Source organism: Carcharhinus amblyrhynchos, chromosome 5 (genome assembly GCF_965287045.1).
Source record: "Carcharhinus amblyrhynchos chromosome 5, sCarAmb.v2.hapA, whole genome shotgun sequence".
Classification (NCBI taxonomy): Eukaryota; Metazoa; Chordata; class Chondrichthyes; order Carcharhiniformes; family Carcharhinidae; genus Carcharhinus; species Carcharhinus amblyrhynchos.
In genome coordinates, this window is record NC_137328.1 from 128,766,151 (window position 1) to 128,789,867 (window position 23,717).

The 23,717-nt window shown below is 45.2% G+C and overlaps 1 protein-coding gene across 5 annotated transcripts in view; it reads left to right on the top strand.

The window, feature by feature from the left end:
- Positions 1 to 23,717, top strand: part of nipblb (NIPBL cohesin loading factor b) — a 600,450-nt gene that overhangs the window by 517,261 nt on the left and 59,472 nt on the right. For all 5 annotated transcript variants that reach the window (XM_080189563.1, XM_080189568.1, XM_080189564.1 and 2 more), the window contains 2 exons: positions 17,663 to 17,753; positions 22,863 to 23,036. In XM_080189563.1, the coding sequence (XP_080045689.1) occupies positions 17,663 to 17,753; positions 22,863 to 23,036 (265 nt within the window). The remainder of the gene's footprint in view (positions 1 to 17,662; positions 17,754 to 22,862; positions 23,037 to 23,717) is intronic.

Genomic DNA, 23,717 nt, shown 5'->3' on the forward strand with positions numbered 1-23,717 from the left:
ACTGTCTGTGCTGTTATATCTCTGTCTGGGGCCCGAACTCTCCATTCACCTGACGAAGGGGCAAACCCCGAAAGCTTGCGAGTTTACTATCAAATAAATCGGTTGGACTTAAACTTGGTGTTATCAGATTTCTAACTGTGTTTACCCCAGTCCAACACCGGCATCTCCACATCATGCTGGGGACATCCAGAGGAGGCGGAGATGAGATGGAGCATTCACTCGACACTTCTGGCTGAAGCTTGTAGCAAATGCCTCATCTTTTTCCCTTATCTTTTATACTGCTACGCTTCCACCATTGAGGATGGGCATACTGTTGGAGACTGCTCCTTCAGTGTGTTGTTTAATTGTCCACCACCATTCACGGCTGGATGTGGCAGGACTGCAGAGCTTCGATCTGATTGGTTTGTTGTGGAATTGCTTAGCTCTGTCTATCAGTTGCTGTTTATGCGGTTTGGCATGCAGCCTGTGTTGTAGCTTCACTAGGTTGACACCTCGTTTTTAGGCGTGCCCTCCTTCACTGTACATGGAATCATAGAACCCCTACAGTGCAGAAGGAAGCCATCTGGCCCATCAAGCTGCACGACCTCTTTGGATGACCATCCCACCCAGGCCATCCACTGCCCTATCCATGTAACACTGCACATTTAGCATGGCAAATTCATCTAACCGGTACATCTTTGGACTATGGGAGAAAACAGAAGCACCCAGAGGAAACACGTGCAGACGCAGAGAGAACGTGCATACTCCACACCTGGATCCCTGGCACTGTGACTGCTAACCACTGTGCTACCTGGGGTTGATCCCCTGGCATGGTAGTAATGGGAGAATGGGGAATATACTGGGCCATGAGGTTACAGATTGGGGTTGAGTACAATATGCTGCTGCTGCTGATGATGATCCACAGCGCCTCATGGATGCCCAGTATTGTGTTGTTAGATCTGTTCAAAGTTCTATCCCATTTAGCACAGTGGTAGTGTCACACAGCATAATGCAGGGTATCCACAGGGTGAATATGGAGCTTTGTCTCCACCAGGATTGTGCTGCAGTCATTGCTACCGAGTGCCAGGCAGGTTGGTGAGGATGAGTTGTTTTTCCCTCTTGATTCCCTCATCACCTGTCACAGTCCCGGTCTAGCAACTCTGTGAGTATGAAAATAGATAAGTCCCCTGGGCCGGGTGGGATTTATCCTAGGATTCTCTGGGAGGCTAGGGAGGAGATTGCGGAGCCTTTGGCTTTGATCTTTATGTCGTCATTGGCTACAGGTATAGTGCCGGAAGACTGGAGGATAATAAGTGTTGTCCCCTTGTTCAAGAAGGGGAGTAGAGACCATCCTGGGAATTATAGACCGGTGACCCTTAGTTCTGTTGTGGGCAAAGTTTTGGAAAGAATTATAAGATAGGATTTATACTCATCTAGAGAGAAATAAATTGATTAAGGATAGTCAACACGGTTTTGTGAAGGGTAGTTCGTGCCTCACAAACCTTATTGAGTTAGAACATAGAACACTACAGCACAAACAGGCCCTTCGGCCCACAAGTTGCGCCGATCACATCACCTACCAACCTACAGACCTATCTATAACCCTCAATCTCATTAAACCCCATATACTCATCCAGAAGTCTTTTAAAAGACCCCAGCGAGTTCGCCTCCACCACCACTGACGGCAGCCGATTCCATTCACTCACCACCCTCTGAGTGAAAAACTTACCCCTAACATCACTTCTGAACCTCCCTCCCCGCACCTTAAATCTGTGTCCTCTCGTAGCGACCATTTCAAACCGGGGAAATAGCCTCTGAGAGTCCACCCTATCTATTCCTCTCAACATTTTGTAAACTTCTATCAGGTCGCCTCTCAACCTTCGTCTCTCCAGGGAAAAGAGTCCCAGCTCCCTCAACCTAACTTCATAAGGCATGCCTCCCAGTCCAGGCAACATCCTTGTAAATCTCCTCTGCACCCTTTCAATACCTTCTACATCTTTCCTATAGTGAGGCGACCAGAACTGCGCACAATACTCCAAATGAGGCCTGACAAGGGTCTTATAAAGTTCCAGCATTACCTCCCGACTCCTAAACTCAATCCCTCGATTAATGAAGGCCAGTACACCATACGCCTTCTTGACCACTTCCTCCACCTGCGAGGCCGATTTAAGAGTCCTGTGGACCCGGACCCCAAGATCCTTCTGCTCCTCAACACTACTCAGACTTCTGCCCTTAATAGTGTACTCGTTCATCCCGTTGGTTCTGCCAAAATGGACGACTACACATTTATCCGCGTTGAAGTCCATCTGCCACTTCTCCGCCCAGTCCTGCATCCTATCTATGTCCTGCTGCAACTTTTGCCATCCTTCCAGATCATCCACAACACCACCGACCTTCGTGTCATCAGCGAACTTACTTACCCATCCCTCCACTTCCTCATCCAGGTCATTTATGAAAATGACAAACAACAAGGGTCCCAGAACAGATCCTTGAGGCACTCCGCTGGTGACTGACCTCCATTCAGAAAAAGCCCCATCCACAACCACTCTCTGCCTTCTGCAGGCAAGCCAGTTCTGGATCCACAAGGCCAAAGGCCCTTGGATCCCATGCCCTCTCACCTTCTCAAGAAGTCTTGCATGGGGGACCTTATCAAACGCCTTGCTGAAGTCCATGTACACTACGTCCACGGCACTTCCTTCGTCAATGTGTTCAGTCACATTATCGAAGAACTCAACTAGTTCTTTGAGAAGGTGACCAAAGAGGTGGATAAGGGTAACATAGAACATTACATTACAGTGCAGTACAGGCCCTTCGGCCTCGATGTTGCGCCGACCAGTGGAACCAATCTAATGACCCTCTAACCTAAACTATTAAAATGTTATCCATATGCCTATCCACTGACCATTTGAACGCCCTTAAAGTTGGCGAGTCCACAACTGCTGCAGACAGGGCATTCCACACTCTGAGTAAAGAACCTACCTCTGACATCTGTCCTATAATTATCACCCCTCAATTTAAAGCTATGTCCCCTGGTGTTAGCCATCACCATCCGAGGAAAAAGGCTTTCACTGTCCACCCTATCTAACCCTCTGATCATCTTGTATGCCTCAATTAGGTCACCTCTTAACCTTCTTCTCTCTAATGAAAATAACCTCAAGTCCCTCAGCCTTTCCCCATAAGACCTTCCCACCATACCAGGCAACATCCTGGTAAACCTCCTCTGCACCCTTTCCAATGCCTCCACATCTTTCTTATAATGCGGCGACCAGAACTGTATGCAATACTCCAAGTGTGGCCGCACCAGAGTTTTGTACAGTTGCAACATGACCTCACGGCTCCGAAATTCAATCCCTCTACCAATAAAAGCTAACACACCGTACGCCTTCTTAACAACCTGGGTGCCAACTTTCAGGGGTCTATGCACACGTACACCGAGATCTCTCTGCTCATCGACACTACCAAGAGTCCTTCCATTAGCCCTATATTCTGTATTCCGGTTACTCTTACCAAAGTGAATCACCTCACACTTTTCCGTATTAAACTCCATTTGCCACCTCTCAGCCCAGCTCTGCAGCTTATCTATGTCCCTCTGCAAACTGTAACATCCATCCTCACTGTCTACAACTCCTCCGACTTTGGTGTCATCAGCAAATTTACTAACCCATCCTTCTACACCCTCATCTAGGTCATTTATAAAAATAACAAACAGCAGTGGCCCCAAAACAGATCCCTGAGGCACACCACTTGTAACTCAACTCCAGGTTGAATGTTTTCCATCAACCACCACCCTCTGTCTTCTATCAGCTATGATGTGGGAATGCCGGCGTTGGACTGGCGTAAACACAGTAAAAAGTCTGACAACACCAGGTTTTAGTCCAACCGGTTTATTTGAAAATACTCACAAGCTTTCGAGGGGACTGCCTCTTCGTCAGGTGAATGGAGAGTTCTGGCCTCAGACAGAGCATATAAAGCACAGACAGTTTAGAGATTACTGATTAGAATGCGAATCTTTACACCTAACCTGCTGTTCAAGACCTGAAGTGGCTGACAATGTGAGTGGAAGGAGCACTGATCACAGGTTACAGAGAGGTGTATTGTCTCCAGACAGTACAGTAAGTGAGGTTTTGCAAACCCAGGCAAGTCACAGGGGTTACAGATAGTGCGACATGAACCCAAGATCCCTGTTGAGACCGTCCTCATGTGTGTGGAACTTGGCTATCAGTCTCTGTTCAGCGACTCTGCGCTGTCGTGTGTCGTGAAGGCCGCCTTGGAGAATAGCGAAAAACCGCACCGATCTCCTCAGAAGGCAAACACGGGACACAGTGGACAGAGTACCCTTTGTCGTCCAGTACTTGCCCGGAGCGGAGAAGCTACGACATCTTCTCCGGAGTCTTCAACATATCATTGATGAAGACGAACATCTCGCCAGGGCTATCCACACCCCCACTTCTTGCCTTCAGACAACCACAACCTCAAACAGACCATTGTTCGCAGCAAACTACCCAGCCTTCAGGAGTGACCACAATTCCACACAACCCTGCCACAGCAACCTCTGCAAGACATGCCAGATCATCGACATGGATACCATCATCACACGTGAGAATACCATCCGCCAGGTACATGGTAAATACTCTTGCAACTCGGTCAACATTGTCTACCTGATACGTTGCAAGAAAGGATGTCCCGAAGCATGGTACATTGGGGAGACCGTGCAGACGCTACAACAACGGATGAATGAACATCGCTCGACAATCACCAGGCAAGACTGTTCCCTTCCTGTTGGCAAACACTTCAGTGGTCACGGGCATTCAGCCTCTGACCTTCGGGTAAGCATTCTCCAAGGCGGCCTTCACGACACACGACTGCGCAGAGTCACTGAACAGAGACTGATAGCCAAGTTCCGCACACATGAGGACGGTCTCAACAGGGATCTTGGGTTCATGTCGCACTATCTGTAACCCCCATGACTTGCCTGGGTTTGCAAAACCTTACTTACTGTACTGTCTGGAGACAATACACCTCTCTGTAACCTGTGATCAGTGCTCCTTCCACTCACATTGTCAGCCACTTCAGGTCCTGAACAGCAGGTTAGGTGTAAAGATTCGCATTCTAATCAGTAATCTCTAAACTGTCTGTGCTTTATATGCTCTGTCTGAGGCAGGAACTCTCCATTCACCTGACGAAGAGGCAGCCCCCTCGAAAGCTTGTGAGTATTATCAAATAAACCGGTTGGACTAAAACCTGGTGTTGTCAGACTTTTTACTGTATTCTATCAGCTAGCCAATTCCTGATCCAAACTGCTAAATCTGAAACTATGAAGCTGGGTTAGCGCTTAATATAAAAAAGGATAGCAAGAGTTTTTATAAATATATAAAAAGGAAGAGGCTGGCTCGGGTGAACGTTGGTCCTTTAGAGGATGAGAAAGGGGACCTAGTGGTAGGGGATGGGGATATGGCTAAGGTATTGAATAACTTTTTTGTTGCTGTCTTCACGGAGGAGGACGTGAATAATTTGGCGGGTGTTAGTGATGGAAAGGTGGTAGGACTGGAGGGTCTTAATGACATTACTGTTACTAGAGAGTCGGTGCTCGACAGACTGGAGGGGCTGATTGTGGACAAGTCCCCAGGACCGGATGGAATGCATCCGAGGGTTCTGAAAGAAATGGCGGAGGTGATAGTAGATGCCTTGGTGGTTATTTTCCAGACGTCGCTGGATTCCGGGGAAGTGCCGGAAGATTGGAAAACGGCTAATGTTACGCCGTTGTTTAAGAAGGGTGCCAGGCAAAAGGCGGGGAATTATAGGCCTGTTTGTTTAACGTCTGTGGTAGGTAAAATGTTAGAATCCGTCATTAAGGAGGAAATTGCGAGGCATCTTGAAGGCAATTGCTTGATAGAGCGGACGCAGCATGGTTTCATTAAAGGGAAGTCGTGTCTGACAAATTTACTGGAGTTCTATGAGGATGTGTTTAGGGCGGTGGATAGAGGAGAGCCGGTGGATGTGGTCTTTCTGGATTTTCAGAAGGCGTTTTACAAAGTACCTCACAAGAGGTTATTGCAGAAGGTCGAGGGACATGGAGTTGGGGGTAGGGTGTTAGCGTGGATAGAGGATTGGTTGTCAAATAGGAGGCAGAGAGTGGGGGTCAACGGGTGCTATTCGGATTGGCGGATGGTGACTAGTGGAGTGCCCCGGGGTCGGTGCTGGGGCCTCAGCTTTTTACCATTTATATAGATGATCTGGAGGAGGGAACCGAGTGTATGGTGTCAAAATTTGCTGATGACACCAAGATTGGGGGAACGGCAAATTGTGCGGAGGGTGTGGAGAGTCTGCAGAAGGATCTAGATAGGCTGGGCGAATGGGCCAGGAAATGGCAAATGGAATTTAATGTTGGCAAGTGTGAGGTGGTCCACTTTGGTAGGAAGAATGGTAGGAAGGACTATTACTTACGTGGCGAAAAACTGCAGCAGGCGTCGGTGCAGAGGGACCTCGGGGTCCTTGTGCATGAGTCGCAAAAACCCAGCTTGCAGGTGCAGCAGGTGGTCAGGAAGGTGAATGGGATGCTGGCCTTCATAGCGAGGGGGATTGAATATAAAAGTAGGGAGGTCTTGCTGCAGCTGTATAGGGCATTGGTGAGGCCGCAGCTGGAGTACTGTGTGCAGTTTTGGGCGCCGCACCTGCGCAAAGATATTTTGGCCTTGGAGGTAGTGCAGAGGAGGTTTACTAGGCTGATGCCGGAGTTGAGGGGGTTGAGCTATGAGGAGAGGCTGGATAAACTAGGCTTGTACTCGTTGGAGTTTAGAAGAATGAGGGGAGATCTCATTGAGACGTATAAGATGATGAATGGGATGGATAGGATAGAGGTGGAGAGACTCTTCCCGCTCAAAAAAGACAGTAGGACTAGGGGGCACAGCGTCAAGATAAAGGGGGGGCGGTTTAGAACGGAGTTGAGGAGGAACTTCTTCACTCAAAGGGTGGTGAATCTCTGGAATTCTCTGCCCGTTGAAGTGGTGGAGGCTGCCTCGCTCAATATTTTTAAGACGCGGGTTGATGGGTTTTTGATAAGAGAGGGGATTAAGGGTTATGGGGAGAGGGCGGGAAGGTGGAACTGAGCCACGACAGATCAGCCATGATCTTACTGAATGGCGGGGCATGCTCGAAGGGCTAGATGGCCTACTCCTGCTCCTATTTCTTATGTTCTTATGTAAATCACCCTCAATCCCATGCATCTGCATTTTCTGCAGTAGCCTACCATGGGGAACCTTATCAAACGCTTTGCTAAAATCCATTTACACCACGTCAACTGCCTTACCCTTGTAAGGCAGTTACCTTGCCTTATACAAAACTCTGGTGCGGCTGCACTTGGAGTATTGCGTACAGTTCTGACCACTGCATTATAAGAAAGATGTGGAGGCATTGGAAAGGGTGCAGAGGAGGTTTACCAGGATGTTGCCTGGTATGGTGGGAAGGTCTTATGAGGAAAGGCTGAGGGAGTTGATGTTATTTTTATTAGAAGAAGGTTGAGAGGTGACCTAATTGAGGCATACAAGATGATCAGAGGGTTAGATAGGGTGGACAGTGAAAGCCTTTTTCCTCGGATGGTGATGGCTAACATGAGGGGACGTAGCTTTAAATTGAGGGGTGATAATTATAGGACAGATGTCAGAGGTAGGTTCTTTACTCAGAGTGTGGAATGCCCTGTCTGCAGCAGTTGTGGACTCGCCAGCTTTAAGGGCGTTCAAATGGTCAGTGGATAGGCCTATAGAACATAGAACATTACAGTGCAGAACAGGCCCTTCGGCCCACGATGTTGCGCCGACCAGTTAAAAAGCAATGACCCTCTAACCTAAACCAAACCCTTTCCATCCATAAACCTATCCACGGATCTCTTAAACACCCCCAAACTAGGCGCATTTACAACTGCAGCAGGCAGGGCATTCCAATCCCTCACCACCCTCTGGGTAAAGAACCTACCCCTGACATCCGTCCTGTAACTACCACCCCTTAATTTAAAGCCATGCCCCCTCGTGCTAGCTTTCTCCATCCGAGGAAAAAGGCTATCACTGTCCACCCTATCTAAACCTCTAATCATAGAACATAGAACACTACAGCACAAACAGGCCCTTCGGCCCACGAGTTGCGCCGATCACATCAACACCTACCAACCTACAGACCTATCTATAACCCTCAATCTCATTAAACCCCATATACTCATCCAGAAGTCTTTTAAAAGACCCCAGCGAGTTTGCCTCCACCACCACTGACGGCAGCCAATTCCATTCACTCACCACCCTCTGAGTGAAAAACTTACCCCTAACATCACTTCTGAACTTCCCTCCTTGCACCTTAAATCTGTGTCCTCTCGTAGCAACCATTTCAACCCAGGGAAATAGCCTCTGAGAGTCCACCCTATCTGTTCCTCTCAACATTTTGTAAACTTCTATCAGGTCGCCTCTCAACCTTCGTCTCTCCAGGGAAAAGAGTCCCAGCTCCCTCAACCTAACTTCATAAGGCATGCCTCCCAGTCCAGGCAACATCCTTGTAAATCTCCTCTGTACCCTTTGAATAGCTTCTACATCTTTCCTATAGTGAGGCGACCAGAACTGCGCACAATACTCTAAATGAGGCCTGACAAGGGTCTTATAAAGTTGCAGCATTACCTCCCGACTCCTAAACTCGATCCCTCGATTAATGAAGGCCAGTACACCATACGCCTTCTTGACCACCTCTTCCACCTGCGAGGCCGATTTAAGAGTCCTGTGGACCCGGACCCCTAGATCCTTCTGCTCTTCAACACTACTCAGACTTCTGCCCTTGATAGTGTACTCGTTCATCCCGTTGGTTCTGCCAAAATGGACGACTACACATTTATCTGCGTTGAAGTCCATCTGCCACTTCTCCGCCCAGTCCTGCATCCTATTTATGTCCTGCTGCAACTTTTTCCATCCTTCCAGACCATCCACAACACCACCGACCTTAGTGTCATCAGCGAACTTACTTACCCATCCCTCCACTTCCTCATCCAGGTCATTTATGAAAATGACAAACAACAAGGGTCCCAGAACAGATCCTTGAGGCACTCCGCTGGTGACTGACCTCCATTCAGAAAAAGCCCCATCCACAACCACTCTCTGCCTTCTGCAGGCAAGCCAATTCTGGATCCACAAGGCCAAAGGCCCTTGGATCCCATGCCCTCTCACCTTCTCAAGAAGTCTTGCATGGGGGACCTTATCAAACGCCTTGCTGAAGTCCATGTACACTACGTCCACGGCACTTCCTTCGTCAATGTGTTCAGTCACATTATCGAAGAACTCAACTAGGCTTGTAAGGCACGACCTGCCCTTGACAAATCCATGCTGACTATTCCTGATCATGTCAAACCTCTCCAAATGTTCGTAAATCTTGTCCCTCAGAAGCCTCTCCATCAGCTTACCAACTACTGAGGTCAGACTCACCGGTCGGTAATTTCCCGGGCTATCTCTGTTCCCTTTCTTGAAAATAGGAACTACATCCGCAATCCTCCAATCCTCCGGAACCTCTCCCGTCTCCATTGACGACGCAAAGATCATCGCCAGGGGCTCTGCAATCTCTTCCCTCGCCTCGCACAGTATCCTGGGGTACATCCCATCTGGTCCAGGCGACTTATCTACCTTGATAGAATTCAAAAGTTCCAACACATCCTCCTCCTTAATATTCACGTACTCAATCTTTTCCATCTGCTGCAAATCCATAACAAAATCTCCCAGATCAGCTTCCACTGTGAATACTGAGGCGAAGTACTCGTTAAGCACCTCTGCCATTTCTTCTGGTTCCACACAAACCTTTCCCCCCTCACCTTTTATAGGTCCTATCCCTTCTCTTCTTATCCTTTTACCTTTCACATATTTATAGAAGGCCTTGGGATTCTCCTTAATCTTACCTGCCAAGGTCTTCTCATGACCCCTCCTGGCTCTCCTAATTTCCCTTTTAAGTTCCTTCCTACAGTCCTTATACTCCTCAAGATCTTTAACCTCTCCTAATTCTCTGAACCTCTTATACACCTTCCCTTTCCTCCTGACTAGGTTCAACACAGCCTTTGTGCATCACGGTTCCCTCGACCTACCAAAACCCCCTTGTCTCATCGGAACGTTGTCATTCAGAGCTCCAGACACACATTCCTTGAATATCTGCCACCTTCCTTCGGTACTTTTCCCTAAGAACGCCTCCTTCCAGTTTATTTGTCCAAGTATCTTCCTGACTTCTTCGTATCTCCCCTTACCCCAGACAAACACCTTCCTAGCCTGCCTGATCCTATCTCGTTCCTCTTATATGTTCTCGTTCATCTTATGTGTTTCAATAAGGTCCCCTTGTAGCCGCCTTCTTTCTAACGAAAACAACCTCAAATCCCTCAGTCTCTCCTCATAGGACCTCCCCTCCATACCAGGCAACATCCTGGTAAACCTCCTCTGCACCCTCTCCAAAGCCTCCACATCCTTCCTATAATGTGGGGACCAGAACTGCACACAGTACTCCAAGTGCGGCCGCACCAGAGTTGTGTACAGTTGCAACATGACGCTGCGGCTCCTAAATTCAATCCCCCTACCAATAAACGCCAAGACACCGTATGCCTTCCTAACAACCCTATCTACTTGATTCCCAACTTTCAGGGATCTATGCACACATACATCTAGATCCCTCTGTTCATCCACACTATTCAGAGTCCTACCATTAGCCCTATACTCTACACATCCGTTATTCCTGCCAAAGTGAATTACCTCACACTTTTCCGCATTAAACTCCATCCGCCACCTCTCGGCCCAGCTCTGCAACTTGTCCAAGTCTCCCTGTAGACTAAGACACCCTTCCTCACTATCTACCACACCTCCGACTTTGGTGTCATCAGCAAATTTACTAATCCACCCAACTATACCCTCATCCAGATCATTAATAAAAACTACAAACAGCAGTGGCCCCAAAACAGATCCCTGAGGCACACCACTCGTAACTGAACTCCATGATGAATACTTACCATCAACAACCACCACCCTCTGTCTCCTATCCGCCAGCCAATTCCTGATCCAATTTCCTAAATCACCCTCAATTCCATACATCTGCAATTTCTGCAGAAGCCTTCCATGGTGAACCTTATCAAACGCCTTACTAAAGTCCATATATACCACGTCAACTGTCTTACCCCCATCCACCTCTTTGGTCACTTTCTCAAAAAACTCAATAAGGTTAGTAAGGCACGACCTACCCTCCACAAAACCATGCTGACTATCTCTAATCAATTCATTACTCTCCAAATAACTATAAATCCTATCCCTAATAATTTTTTCTAAAACCTTGCCCACAACAGAACTAAGACTCAACGGTCTATAATTCCCGGGGAAGTCTCTGTTCCCCTTCTTAAACAACGGGACAACATTCGCTAACCTCCAATCTTCTGGCACTATACCAGTGACCAACAACGACCTGAAGATCAGAGCCAGAGGCTCTGCAATCACCTCCCTTGCCTCCCAGAGAATCCTAGGGTAACATTGGAATAGTTTAGGTTAGAGGATCATTAGATTGGTTCCACTGGTCATCGCAACATCGAGGGCCAAAGGGTCTGTACTGCGCTGTTACGTTCTATGTATTTTAGGACCCGGCCACCTTGGACAATTGACAGTGGTTTTATGGTCATTATTTGACTTTTAATTCTAGGTGTTTTATTGGCTTCAAATTTCACCATCTGCCTTGGTGGGATTCAAACTGGGGTCCCCTGAACATTACCTTGGGTCTCTGGATTACTAGTCCAGCAGCAATATCACTGCTCCATCCCAGAGTGCTGAAGGAATTGGTTTTAGAAATAGTCGATGCATTAGTAGTTATCTTTCAAAGAACAAATCAAATAGATTCTGGAACGGTTCCAGTAGATTGGAAAGTAACAAATGTAATCTCACTATAGAACAGAGGGAGGAGAAAAAGTTGGGAAACTATAGACTTGGTATTTTGACATCAATAGTTTTAATATTAGGATGTCCTAAAGAATGTGGTAGAAAATAATAATAAAATTGGGCAGCGCAACGTAGGTGTTTGACAGAGCTGCTGAGTTGTTTGAGAATGTTACTTCAGCTAAGGTAAAGGGGTATCTGTGGCTGTGGTGTAATTGGATTTTTGGAAAATGTTTGAGGAGACTAGTTAACACACAGAGTGTATGAGTTTGGCAGTAATTATTAGTGTGGATTGAGAATTGGCTGACAGACAGAAAGCAGTAGGAATAAATGAATCATTCTCAAGATGACAGGCTGTTACTAGCAGGATACTGCACGGATCAGTGCTCAGGACACAGTTGTTCACAACCCATTTCAATGATTTAGATGTGGGGACCAATTGTAGTATTCCTAGAATAGTGAATCAGGAAGGCAAATGCTATGTTGACCTTCATCGCAATGGGACTTAAGTACAGAAGTAAAGATGTCTTGTTGCAATTGTATCAAACCTTGGAGTTGAGCACACCGAGTATTGTGTACAATTTTGATCTCCTTGTGTAAGACAGGATATGCTTGCCATGGAGGCAATGCAACAGAGGTTCATCAGACTAATCACTGTGATGGCAGGATTCTCTTTAATGAGGATTGATTAAGAAAAATAAACCTGTATTCTCTTGAGTTTTGCAGAATGAGAGGAGATGATGTTGAAGCTTACAAAATTCTTTAAGAACAAAGAACAGTACAGCACAAGAACAGGCCCTTTGGCTGTCCAAGCCTGCATTAATCATGATGCCTGCCAAAACTAAAACCATATGCACTTAAGGAGTTTGTGTCATTCCATTCCCATCCTATTCATGTATTCATCAAATGCCCCTTAAATACTGCAATCGTACCTGCTCCCACCGCCTCCCCGGGCAGCGCGTTGCAGACATTCACCATCCTCTGTGTAAAAAAAAACTTGCCTCGCACATCTCAATTTTCCTCATGCACCTTAAATCTATGTCCCCTAGGACTTGACTTTTCTAATCTAGGAAAAAGCATCTGACTATCCACTCTGTCCATGCCACTCATAATCTTTAAACCTCCATCAGGTTGCCCCTCAGCGTCCATTTTTCCAGTGAGAACAAACTGAGTTTATCCAACCTCTCCTCGTGGCTAATACCCGCTCGACCAGGCAACATCCTGGTAAACCTCTTCTGCACCCTCTCCAAAACATCCACATCCGCCCAGTAATGTGGCGACCAGAATGGTACACAATAATCCGAATGAGGCCAAACTAAGGTTCTCTACAGCTGCAGCATGACCTGCCAATTTTTATATCAATGCCCTGACCGATGAAAACAACATGCCATATGCTGCCTTGACTACTTCATCCACCTGCATTGCCGTTTTCAGTGATCGGTAGACATGTATGTCCAGATCTCTGTCTGTCAATACTCCTAAGGGTTCTACCATTTACTGTATAATTCCTACATGCATTAGACCTTCCAAAATGCATTACTTCACATTTGTCCAATTAAATGCCACCTGCTGTTCCTCCGCCCAAGTTTTCAACCGGTCTATATCTTGCTGTATCCCCTGACAATCCTCTTCACTATCTGCAGCACCACCAATTTTTGTGTCATTTGTGAAGTTACTACATTTTCCTCCAAATCATTTATATATACTACAAACAACAAAGGTCCCAGAACTGATCCCTGTGGAACACCACGAGTCACAGCCTTCCATTCAGAAAAGCACCTCTCTACTATTACCCTCTGTCTTCTATGGCCAAGCCAGTTCTTTATGCATCTTGCCAACTCTCCTCTGATCCTATGTGCCTTCACCTTCATACCAGTCTACTATGAGGCACCTAATCAAAGGCTTTACTGAAGTCCATGTATACAACATCCACTACCTTTCCCTCATCTATCATCTTCGTCACTTCCTCGAAAAACTCAATCATGTTAGTGAGGCATGACCTCCCCTTCACAAAACCATGCCATCTATCACTAATAAGTCTATTTGTTCCTAAATGTGAATAAATCCTGTCCCTAAGAATCTTTGCCAATAATTTCCCTACTACTGATGCAAGGCTCACTGGCCTATAATTCCCTGAATTATCCCTGCTGCCCTCCTTAAACAAAGGAATAACATTGGCAATCCTCCAGTCCTCTGGAACTTCATCTGTAGCCATTGAGGATGCAAAGATTTCTCTCAAGGACCCAGCAATTTCCTCCCTTGCCTCCCTCAGTATTCTGGGGTAGATCCCATCAGGGCCTGGGAACTTATCTAATTTATTGCTTTTTAAGACACCCAACACTTCCTTTTTATATCAGCCTGACCCAGAATATCTACACTAGGCTCCTCATCTACCAAGTCCTTTTCTTTGGCGAATATTGAGTCAAAGTATTCATTTAGTACCTCGCCCATTTCCTCTGGTTCCATGCTTAGATTCCCTGCACTATCCTTGGGTGGACAACTCTTTCCCTGGCTACCCTCTTGATCTTTACATATGTATGAAATGCCTTATGATTTCCCTTAATGCTGTTTGCCAAGGACTTTTCATGACCCCTTTATCCCTCCTAACTCCTTTCCTAGGTTTCTTCTCACTTCCTTTATATTCTTCAAGGACTTCATCTATTCTAAGCTTCTTAGACCTTATGAATGCTTCCTTTTTCTTTGTGACCAGGCTCGTAATTTCCCTCATTGTCTAGGGTTCCCAATTCTTGCCACACCTATCCTTCATCCTCACATGCCGATCCTAAATTCCAATCAACTGACATTTGAAAGACTCCCACATGTCAAGTGTTGATTTACCCTCAAACAGCTTCCCCCCCCAATCTAAGCTTTTCATACCCTGCCTAACGCTATGATTAGTCTCTCCCGAATTTTACACCTTCGCCCGAGGGCCTCTCTTGTCCCTACCCAGAAGCACCTTAAAACTTAGAATTATGATCGCTATTACTTGAAATGTATGGTAAATTAGGGCTGAGTAAGCTCGGCTTTGTCAAAGGTACGTCATGTCTGACACGTCTGTTTTTTGAGGAAGTAATGAAGAAATTAGATAATGTCCACTGGTTCTTTATTTATTTGGATTTCCAGAAAGCCTTTGACCAGGTACCTTACAGGAGGCTGCTAAATAAGTTAAAAGACAATAGTGTTAAAGGCAAGTTAGTGGCATGGATAGAAGATTGACTGACAGACAGAAGGCAGAGAGTGGGGATAAGGGCGTCCTTTTCAGGGTGGCAACTGGTGACTTGTGATGTTCCACAGATGCTTGGATCTGTATATGAAGTACTGCATCCTGCTGATGACACGAAGATGAGTGGAAAAGCGAATTGCTTGGAAGGCGCAGAAAGTCTGCAGAGAGATCTGGATAGGCTGTGAGTGGGCGAGGACCTGGCAGATGGAGTATGATGTTAGCAAATGTGAGGTTATCCACTTTGGTAGAAGTAATAGTAGGAGGGATTATTATTTAATAGGCAAAAAGCTGCAGCATGCTACTGTGCAGAGGGACCTGGGGGTCCTTGTGCACGAATCGCAAAAACCCAGTCTGCAGGTGATCAAGAAGGCGAATGGAATGTTGGCCTTTATAGCAAGGGGGATAGAATATAAAAGTAGGGAGGTCTTGCTGCAACTGTACAGGGCACTGGTGAGGCCGCAGCTGGAGTACTGTGTGCAGTTTTGGTCCCTGTATTTGCGAAAGGATACATTGGCCTTGGAGGGAGTGCAGACGAGGTTCACCAGGCTGATACCGGAGATGAGTGGGTTAGCTTATGAAGAGAGATTGAATAGACTGGGTCTGTACTTGTTGGAGTTTAGAAGGATGAGGGGGGATCTTATAGAGACTTACAAGATAATGAAGGGGCTAGATACGGTAGAGATAGAGAGATTCTTTTCGCTTAGAAAGGATAGCAGAGCTAGGGGGCACAGTCTCAAAATGGGGGGAGTGGTGGGGAGCAGTTTAGATTGGAGTTGAGGAGGAACTTCTTCACTCAAAGGGTGGTGAATCTCTGGAATTCTCTGCCTGTTGAAGTGGTGGAGGCTACCTCGTTGAATATATTTAAGTCACGGGTAGATAGATTTCTGATAGACAAGGGAATTAAGGGTTATGGAGAGAAAGCAGGAAAGTGGAACTGATTCACTTCAGATCAGCCATGATCTTATTGAATAGCTGGGCAGGCTCGAAGGGCTAGATGGCCTACTCCTGCTCCTATTTCTTATGTTCTTATCCTGCAAGGCTATGGACCAGGTGCTTGAAATTGGTACTTAAATGAACTGGTTTTTTTTACGTCTTTTGCCAACACAAGCTAGCCTGTGGAGAGAGTTTTTAAAAGTGATAATCTGGGACAAAATTAGCAGTCACTTGGAAAAATGTGGATTGATTAATGAAAGCAATTGATGCTTCAAATATTTCGGCTAGGGGCCTGCAATTTCCTCCCTAGACTCCCACAATGTCCTGGATATACCTCATCAGGTTCCAAACATTTATCTACCTTGATGCACTTTAAGACTTCCAGCACCACCTCCTCTGTAATGTGTATACTCCTTAAGACATCAATATTTAATTTCCCAAGTTCCCTAATATTCACGCTTTTCTCAACAGTAAATACTGATGAGAAATATTCATTTAGGATCTCGCCCATCTCTTGTGGATTGGCACTCAGATATCCTTGTCATGATCAGATTTAAGGTGATTAGCAAAATAACCCCAGAAGACAGGAGGAACACGCTGTCCGGGGAGGAGATGGGAGCAGATAGGATAGTGGCATTTAAGGGGCAACTAGATAAATACATAGGATGGAAATGGAAGGCTGCGAACTCTAAGTGCATACGATTTTAGTTTAGACAGGCATCATGACTGGCACAGAATTGAGGGGTTGAAGGGCGTCTACTTGTGTTGTACTTTGTTCTTTGTTGTGAACTGTGATAATGGTCAAACATGTGGCCCATGAAGTTCAAAGTAGAGAAGTGTAAACTTCTGCTCAACGGCTGAGCAGAAACAATTCAAATAGTTGAAAAGGGTTCAGGAATAGAGTGGCTAGAGGGTCTATGAGCATATATTGTTGAAAGTGGCCAAAAAGGCTAATGAAATCCTGGGTTCAATAAGTAGAGGCATTGAGATGTTGCACCAATATGCAACACTGATTCATCTTCAACTGGAGAATTGTCTCAGATTCTGAGCACAGCACAATAGGAATGATGAGAGTTTTGGGAATGGTGCAGGAAAGATTTATGAGAATAGTGCTAGAGGGATTTCAGCCAATTGAACAGATTGGAGAAGCTTGGTTAGAAAAGAAAACGGTGAGTAAATTTGGAAGTATTCAAAATGTGTCTGGACAGAGTAGGTAGAAACTGTTCCCTGTAGAAAAGTCAAGAACCAGAGTGCACAGATTTAAGCTAATTAGCAAAATAACTCCAGAAGACAGGAGGAAAATTTCTCTGAGTGGTTAGGATCTGAAATGTACAACCTGAGGGCCAGATTCAGTCGTGGCTTGGATAATCATCTGAAGAGTGAGAACTTGCTTCACTATATGGAAATGGCAGCATATTGGGACCAGCAGAGTTGCTCTGGCAAAGAGCCAGCATGGATGTGATGGGCCAAATTGGTTCTTCCTCTGCTGTAACCATTCTATGAGAGCAGGCTGGAAGAGTTCCTGGCTACTCCCATTCCAGTGTTTCTATGAATTACATTTCTGTTCTTGGTTTTTTGTTATTTACTGAGCTTGCTTTTCTGTCCTCTACTAATTTAGGTGGTTATTAAAGAGAAGGTGCTAGAACTTCTGCTGTATTTCACAAAACATGAAGACGAGGAAGTTCAGACCAAAGCAATCATAGGGTTGGGTAAGTGCTCTTAACTGTTACTGTACAGGTAATGGGTTGGGGGGGTGTTTGAAAGGTTTTTTGTGATACTCATTTTGCAATGATACTCGTTTGATACTCATTTTCATTAATGAAAAGTAAAACTAAATTCAAGTGATGGGAAAACAAATCGAAACAAAATTTTGGGAGCACTCAGCCTGAACGTAGTCTGTGGACAGAACGGACAAGTCAATTCTTTGGGCCTCAGTCTTCATTCAGAATTCTGGTTCATGCCACTGATTCATGTGTTAAATGTTGAGATTTGCAAGTGCTAGGAAAACAGAGAAAGGCAGTCTGTATCTGAAAGGAGAAGTGTTTAACTGGCCTTCAGTGAATAGGCTGTGTGATATATCCGTTTGTTATGTCTCAGGTGAAGAACAGTTTGAAGGTGTATATATAAGCAATATAAATTGAAAATTAGTTCTGGGTTAGCTGTATCTTGGAGACTTGCTTCTATTGGAAGGTAGTCAATGACCAAATTCATGATTCAGCAGTATAAGAACAATCTGTTCTTGGTTTCTTCTGTGCATTTCAGGTGCATTGGCCAAACAGGCACTGGAGTGTGGCAACTAGAGGATTTTGCAGTAACTTTATTGCAGTGTTAATGTAAGCCTACTTGTGACGATAATAAATAAACTTTAAATTGTCTTTATTGTCCATCTCTAGTTGCCCTTGAACTTAGTGACTTGCTATGCCATTCCTGAGGGCAAGAGTCAACCACTACTGGTTAAGGAGAATATCACAGCTGTACTGCAGGAGGACACCTCGGAGGGCTCCTACAGTGAGGCAATATGGGTAGAGCTCAGGAATAGGGAAGGTGTAGTCACAATGTTGGGGGTTTACTATAGGCCACCCAGTTGCCAGTGGGAGATTGAGGAACAGATATATAGGCAGATTTTGGCAAGGTGTAAAAGTAATAGGTTGTTGTGATGGGAGATTTTAACTTCCCCTATATTGACTGGAGTTCACTTAGTGCTATGGGCGAGGATGGGGCAGAGTTTGTAAGGAACATCCAGGAGGACTTCCTGAAACAGCATATAGATGTCCAACTAAGGAAGGGGGCTGTACTGGACCTGGTATCGGGAATGAGACCGTCCAGGTGGTCGATGTTTCAGTATGGGAGCAGTTTGGGAACAGTGACCACAATTCAGTAAACTTTAAGGTAAAGATGGATAAAGCCAATTTCGTTCCTTTGTTTAAGAAGGATAGCAAGAATAATCCAGGTAATTACAGGCCGGTGAGCCTTACATCAGTGGTAGGGAAATTATTGGAGCGATTCTTTGAGACAGGATTTATTCCCATTTGGAAATAAGTGGATGTATTAGTGAGAGGCAACATGGTTTTGTGAAGGGGAGGTCGTGTCTCACGATCTTGATCGAATTTTTCAAGGAAGTGATGAAGATGATTAATGAGGGTAGGGCAATAGATATTGTCTACATGGACTTCAATAAGACTTTTTGACAAGGTCCCTCATGGCAGACTGGTGCAGAAGGTGAAGGTGCATGGGGTCAGAGGTGAGTTGGCAAGGTGGATACAAAACTGGCTATGTCAAAGAAGACAGAGGGTAGCAGTGGAAGGATGTGCTCCTGAATGCAGGGCTGTGACAAGTGGTGCTCCCCAGGGATCAGTGCTGGGACCTTTGCTGTTTGTAATATATACCAATGATTTGGAGGAAAATGTAACTGGATTGATTAGTAAATTTATGGACAACATGAAGGTTAGTGGATTTGTGGATGGCAATGAGGACTATCAGAGGATACAGCAGGATATAGATCAGTTGGAGACTTGGGTGGAGAGATGGCAGATGGAGTTTAATCCAGACAAATGTGAGGTAATGCACTTTGTGAGGTCTAATGTAGACAGGAAATGTACAGTAAATGGCAGAACCCCTAAGAGTATTGATAGGCAGAGGGATCTGGGTGGACAAGTACACAGATCACTGAAAGTGGCAATGCAGGTGGAGAAGGTAGTCAAAAAGGCGTACAGCATGCTTGCCTTCATCGGCTGGGGCACTGAGTTTAAAAATTGGCAAGTCATGTCGCAGCTTTATAGAGCCTTAATGAGGCCACACTTGGAATATAGTGTTCAATTCTGGTCGCCACACTACCAGAAGGATGTGGAGGCTTTGGAGAGGGTACAGAAAAGATTTACCAGGATGCTGCCTGGTATGGAGGGCATTAGCAATGAGGAGAGGTTGGAGAAACTTGGTTTGTTCTCACTGGAACGATGGAGGTTGAGGGGAGACCTGATAGAAGCCTACAAGATTGAGAGGCACGGACAGAGTGGATAGTCAGAAGCTTTTTCCCAGAGTGAAAGAGTCAATTAGTAGGGGGAACAGGTTTAATGTACAAGGGGCAAGGTTTAAAAGAGATGTCACTGAGACAGTGGGACGGCGGCGCGGGCTCGTTGGGCCGAAGGGCCTGTTTCCCGTGCTGTGTTGTTCTTTGTTCTTTGTTCTAGATGTATGAGGCAGATTTTTTTAGACAGAGTAGTGGGTGCCTGGAACTCGTTGCCGGGGGAGATAGTGGAAGTGGATATGGTAGTGACTTTTAAAGGGCATCTTGACAAGTACGTGAATAGGATAGGAATAGAGGGAGATGGTTCCTGGAAGGATAGGGAGCTTTAGTTAAGTTGGGCAGCATGGTCGATGTAGGCTTGGAGGGCCGAAGGGCCTGTTGCTGTGCTGTAATTTTCTTTGTTGTTTGTTCACATTGCTGTGGGTCTGGAGTCACATGTAGGCTACACCAGGTAAGGATGACATGTTTCCTTCCCTAAAGGACATTGGTGAACCAGATGGGTTTTTTACAACAATTGGCAATGATTTCATGGTCATCAGTAGTTTTTTAATTCCACATATTTTTATTCAAGCAGTGTGCCTCAGCGATCAGTGCTGGGTCCACTGTTATTTGTCATTTATATTAATGATTTAGACGAGAATTTAGGAGGCATGGTTCGTAAGTTTGCAGATGACACCAAGATTGGTGGCATAGTGGACAGTGAAGAAAGTTATCTCCAATTGCAACGGGATCTTAATCAATTGGGCCAGTGGGCTGATGAATGGCAGATGGAATTTAATGTAGATAAATGCGAGGTGATGCATTTTGGTAGATTGAGTAAGTCCTGCCCTGGTTCAGTTAATGGTAGGGCGTTGGGAAGAGTTACAGAAGAGAGAGATCTAGGGGTATAGGTTCATAGCTCCTTGAAATTGGATTCACAGGTGGACAGAGTGGTGAAGAAGGCATTTGGCATGGTTGGTTTCATCAGTCAGAACATTGAATACAGGAGTTGGGACGTCTTGTTGAAGTTGTACAAGACATTGGTAAGGCCACACTTGGAATACTGTGTGCAATTCCGGTTACCCTATTATAGAAAGGATATTATTAAACTAGAAAGAGTACAGAAAAGATTTACTAGGATGCTACCGGGACTTGATGGATTGAGTTGTAAGGAGAGGCTGGATAGACTGGGACTTTTTTCTCTGGATTGTAGTAGACTGAGGGGTGATCTTATGGCGGTCTATAAAATAATGCGGAGCACAGATCAACTAGATATCAGTATCTTTTTGTAAAAGTAAGGGAGTCTAAAACTAGAGAACATAGGTTTAAGATGTGAGGGGAGAAATACAAAAGTGTCCAGAGGGGCAATTTTTTCACACAGGGTGGTGAATGTCTGGAACAAGCTACCAGAGGTACAATTTTGTCTTTTAAAAAGCATTTAGATAGTTACATGGGTACGATGAGTATAGAGGGATATGGGCCAAATGCGGGCAATTGGGATTAGTTTAAGGGTTTGTAAAAAAAAAGGGCAGCGTGGACAAGTTGGGCTGAAAGGCCTGTTTCCATGCTGTAAACCTCTCTGACTCTAATTCAAACTCTACCATTTGCCATGGTGGAATTTGAACTCAGGTCCCCAGTGCATTACCCTGGGTCTCTGGATTACTTGTGCAGTGACAATACCATTTTGCCACCGCCCCCTGTGTAATTTTTTAATAGGGAAGTGAATGGAATGAATGACTTGTTGATGGTTATAATCCTGGTTAGTATTTCAATAGTCTGACCATTGAGAAGAATCTGTTTGATCTGCAACTGGACCAGCTTTAACAACAACAGAAAAATAATAATTGTTAGCCCTGAAACCACTGCCACATTCTAGTTTCACAGGAAGTTTAACTTCATAGACTTGTTCGCTTCCTGGTTACATAGAATTTTCAGCACAGAAGCAGGCCACTCTGCTCTATTGGTCTAAGCTGGCATTTATGCTGTACACAAACCACCTCCTCCTAACCCCATCAACATACTATTCCTTTCTCTTTCATCTTTTTGTCTAGCTTCCCCTTGAATGCATCTATTCTATTCGCCTCAATTCTTTGTGGTAGCAAGTTCCACATTTTAAGCACACTCAGGTAAAGAAGCTTCTCCTGATTCCTGATTTGATTTCTTCGTGCTTCTGAAGGAGGGCTGAAACCCAAGGTGTTGAGTTATATGTTCTCTCCACAGATGCTGACTGACACATTCTAGTAATTTCTGGTTTTGTTTCAGATTTCTGTTCTTAGCTTTTTTTGTGCCTTTTATTAATGATGTAGCGTATTGAAAAAGATTTGGAGGCTAACATTCCAGTCACTCCCTGGTTTTTCCCCACCTACTTGTATCATGTCGTGCTCATCATATCCTTTCAATCACTACACCCATATCATTATGAAAACCACCTGTTTTCTATTATCTGAGTTGATGTTGGGCACATTAGCTGGTTTGCACCATAGTGTTAACAGCTGATGTATTTGTCTTTTTGCCCCTTTAGTTGCGGCATTTTCTAGTTTTATTTTTAGTTGGCGCTGGTTGATGTAGTATCTTGGATTGTTATGCTGTGTTTCTGTTTGTGCTGTTTTGGTTTGTTCTGAACGAAAGCTGATTATATTGTACACTAACAGCGACTCCATGGTGGTCTGCCATCAGGGATTCTCCACACAGCAGTGGTTTTATTGGTCGTTATTGGTCCACAGTTTGTGTTGTAAAGATAGGGAAACCAGTGTGAATCCCAGTCTTGAAATAGTCTTACCAGAGAATTGAATGTTAACTGTGACTCTTTTTGCAGGTTTTGTATTCATACAGCATCCTGATCTGATGTTTGAACAAGAAGTAAAGAATTTGTATAATAATATTCTTCGAGACAAAGAAGCCTCAATTGGACTGAAAATCCAGGTGCTGAAGAATCTTCAGACGTATCTGCAGGAGGAGGACTGCCGGATGCAACAAGCTGATAAAGATTGTGAGTAGTGCTGTTTCTCTAATTCATTCATGAGATGTGGGCCACACTGGCAAGCCCTTTCCTAATCAGCCCCTCAGGAGGTGGTGAGCCACTGCCTTGAATTGCTGCAATCTTTGAAGTGTAAACATCCCACACTACTGTTAGGTAGCGTATTCCAGGAGTTTGGAACAGGAACAAGAGTTTATTTCCAAATCGGGATGATGTGTGATCTTTGAGGGGAAATTGGTCTTTCTATAATGTCTCTATTTACTGCCTTATGAACCACTCTCCACTTGTGTCAAGAGTGTACACATCCTGTAACCAAAATAAAACATGTACCTGCTCTCAAACCTTACCCCAGATCTGAAGATTGTTGAATTAGCCTTTTGAGTTACAGGCAACAGACCTGGGCTTCTACAGGTCGGTCGCTTTGAGTCAGGCCATCCTTCAACTTTGGGGCAATGCCTGAATTTGTCAATGCAGACCATGTTTGTGGTTGTAATGTAGTCGAACCTGAGTAGAGCCTGTAACAGAGTACGGGTATGTGATGTGTCTATCAAAGAGAATACAGCTCGTGTCTTATTCTAAATAAGGCTTTTGCTGTCCATGGTATTGAATGTCAGGCTGTTGTGTCAAACAGCTTAGAGTGGCTTTCTCACATTGGCAAAACCTGCAGGCAAGAGTTATCAGGAGGCTGAGAGC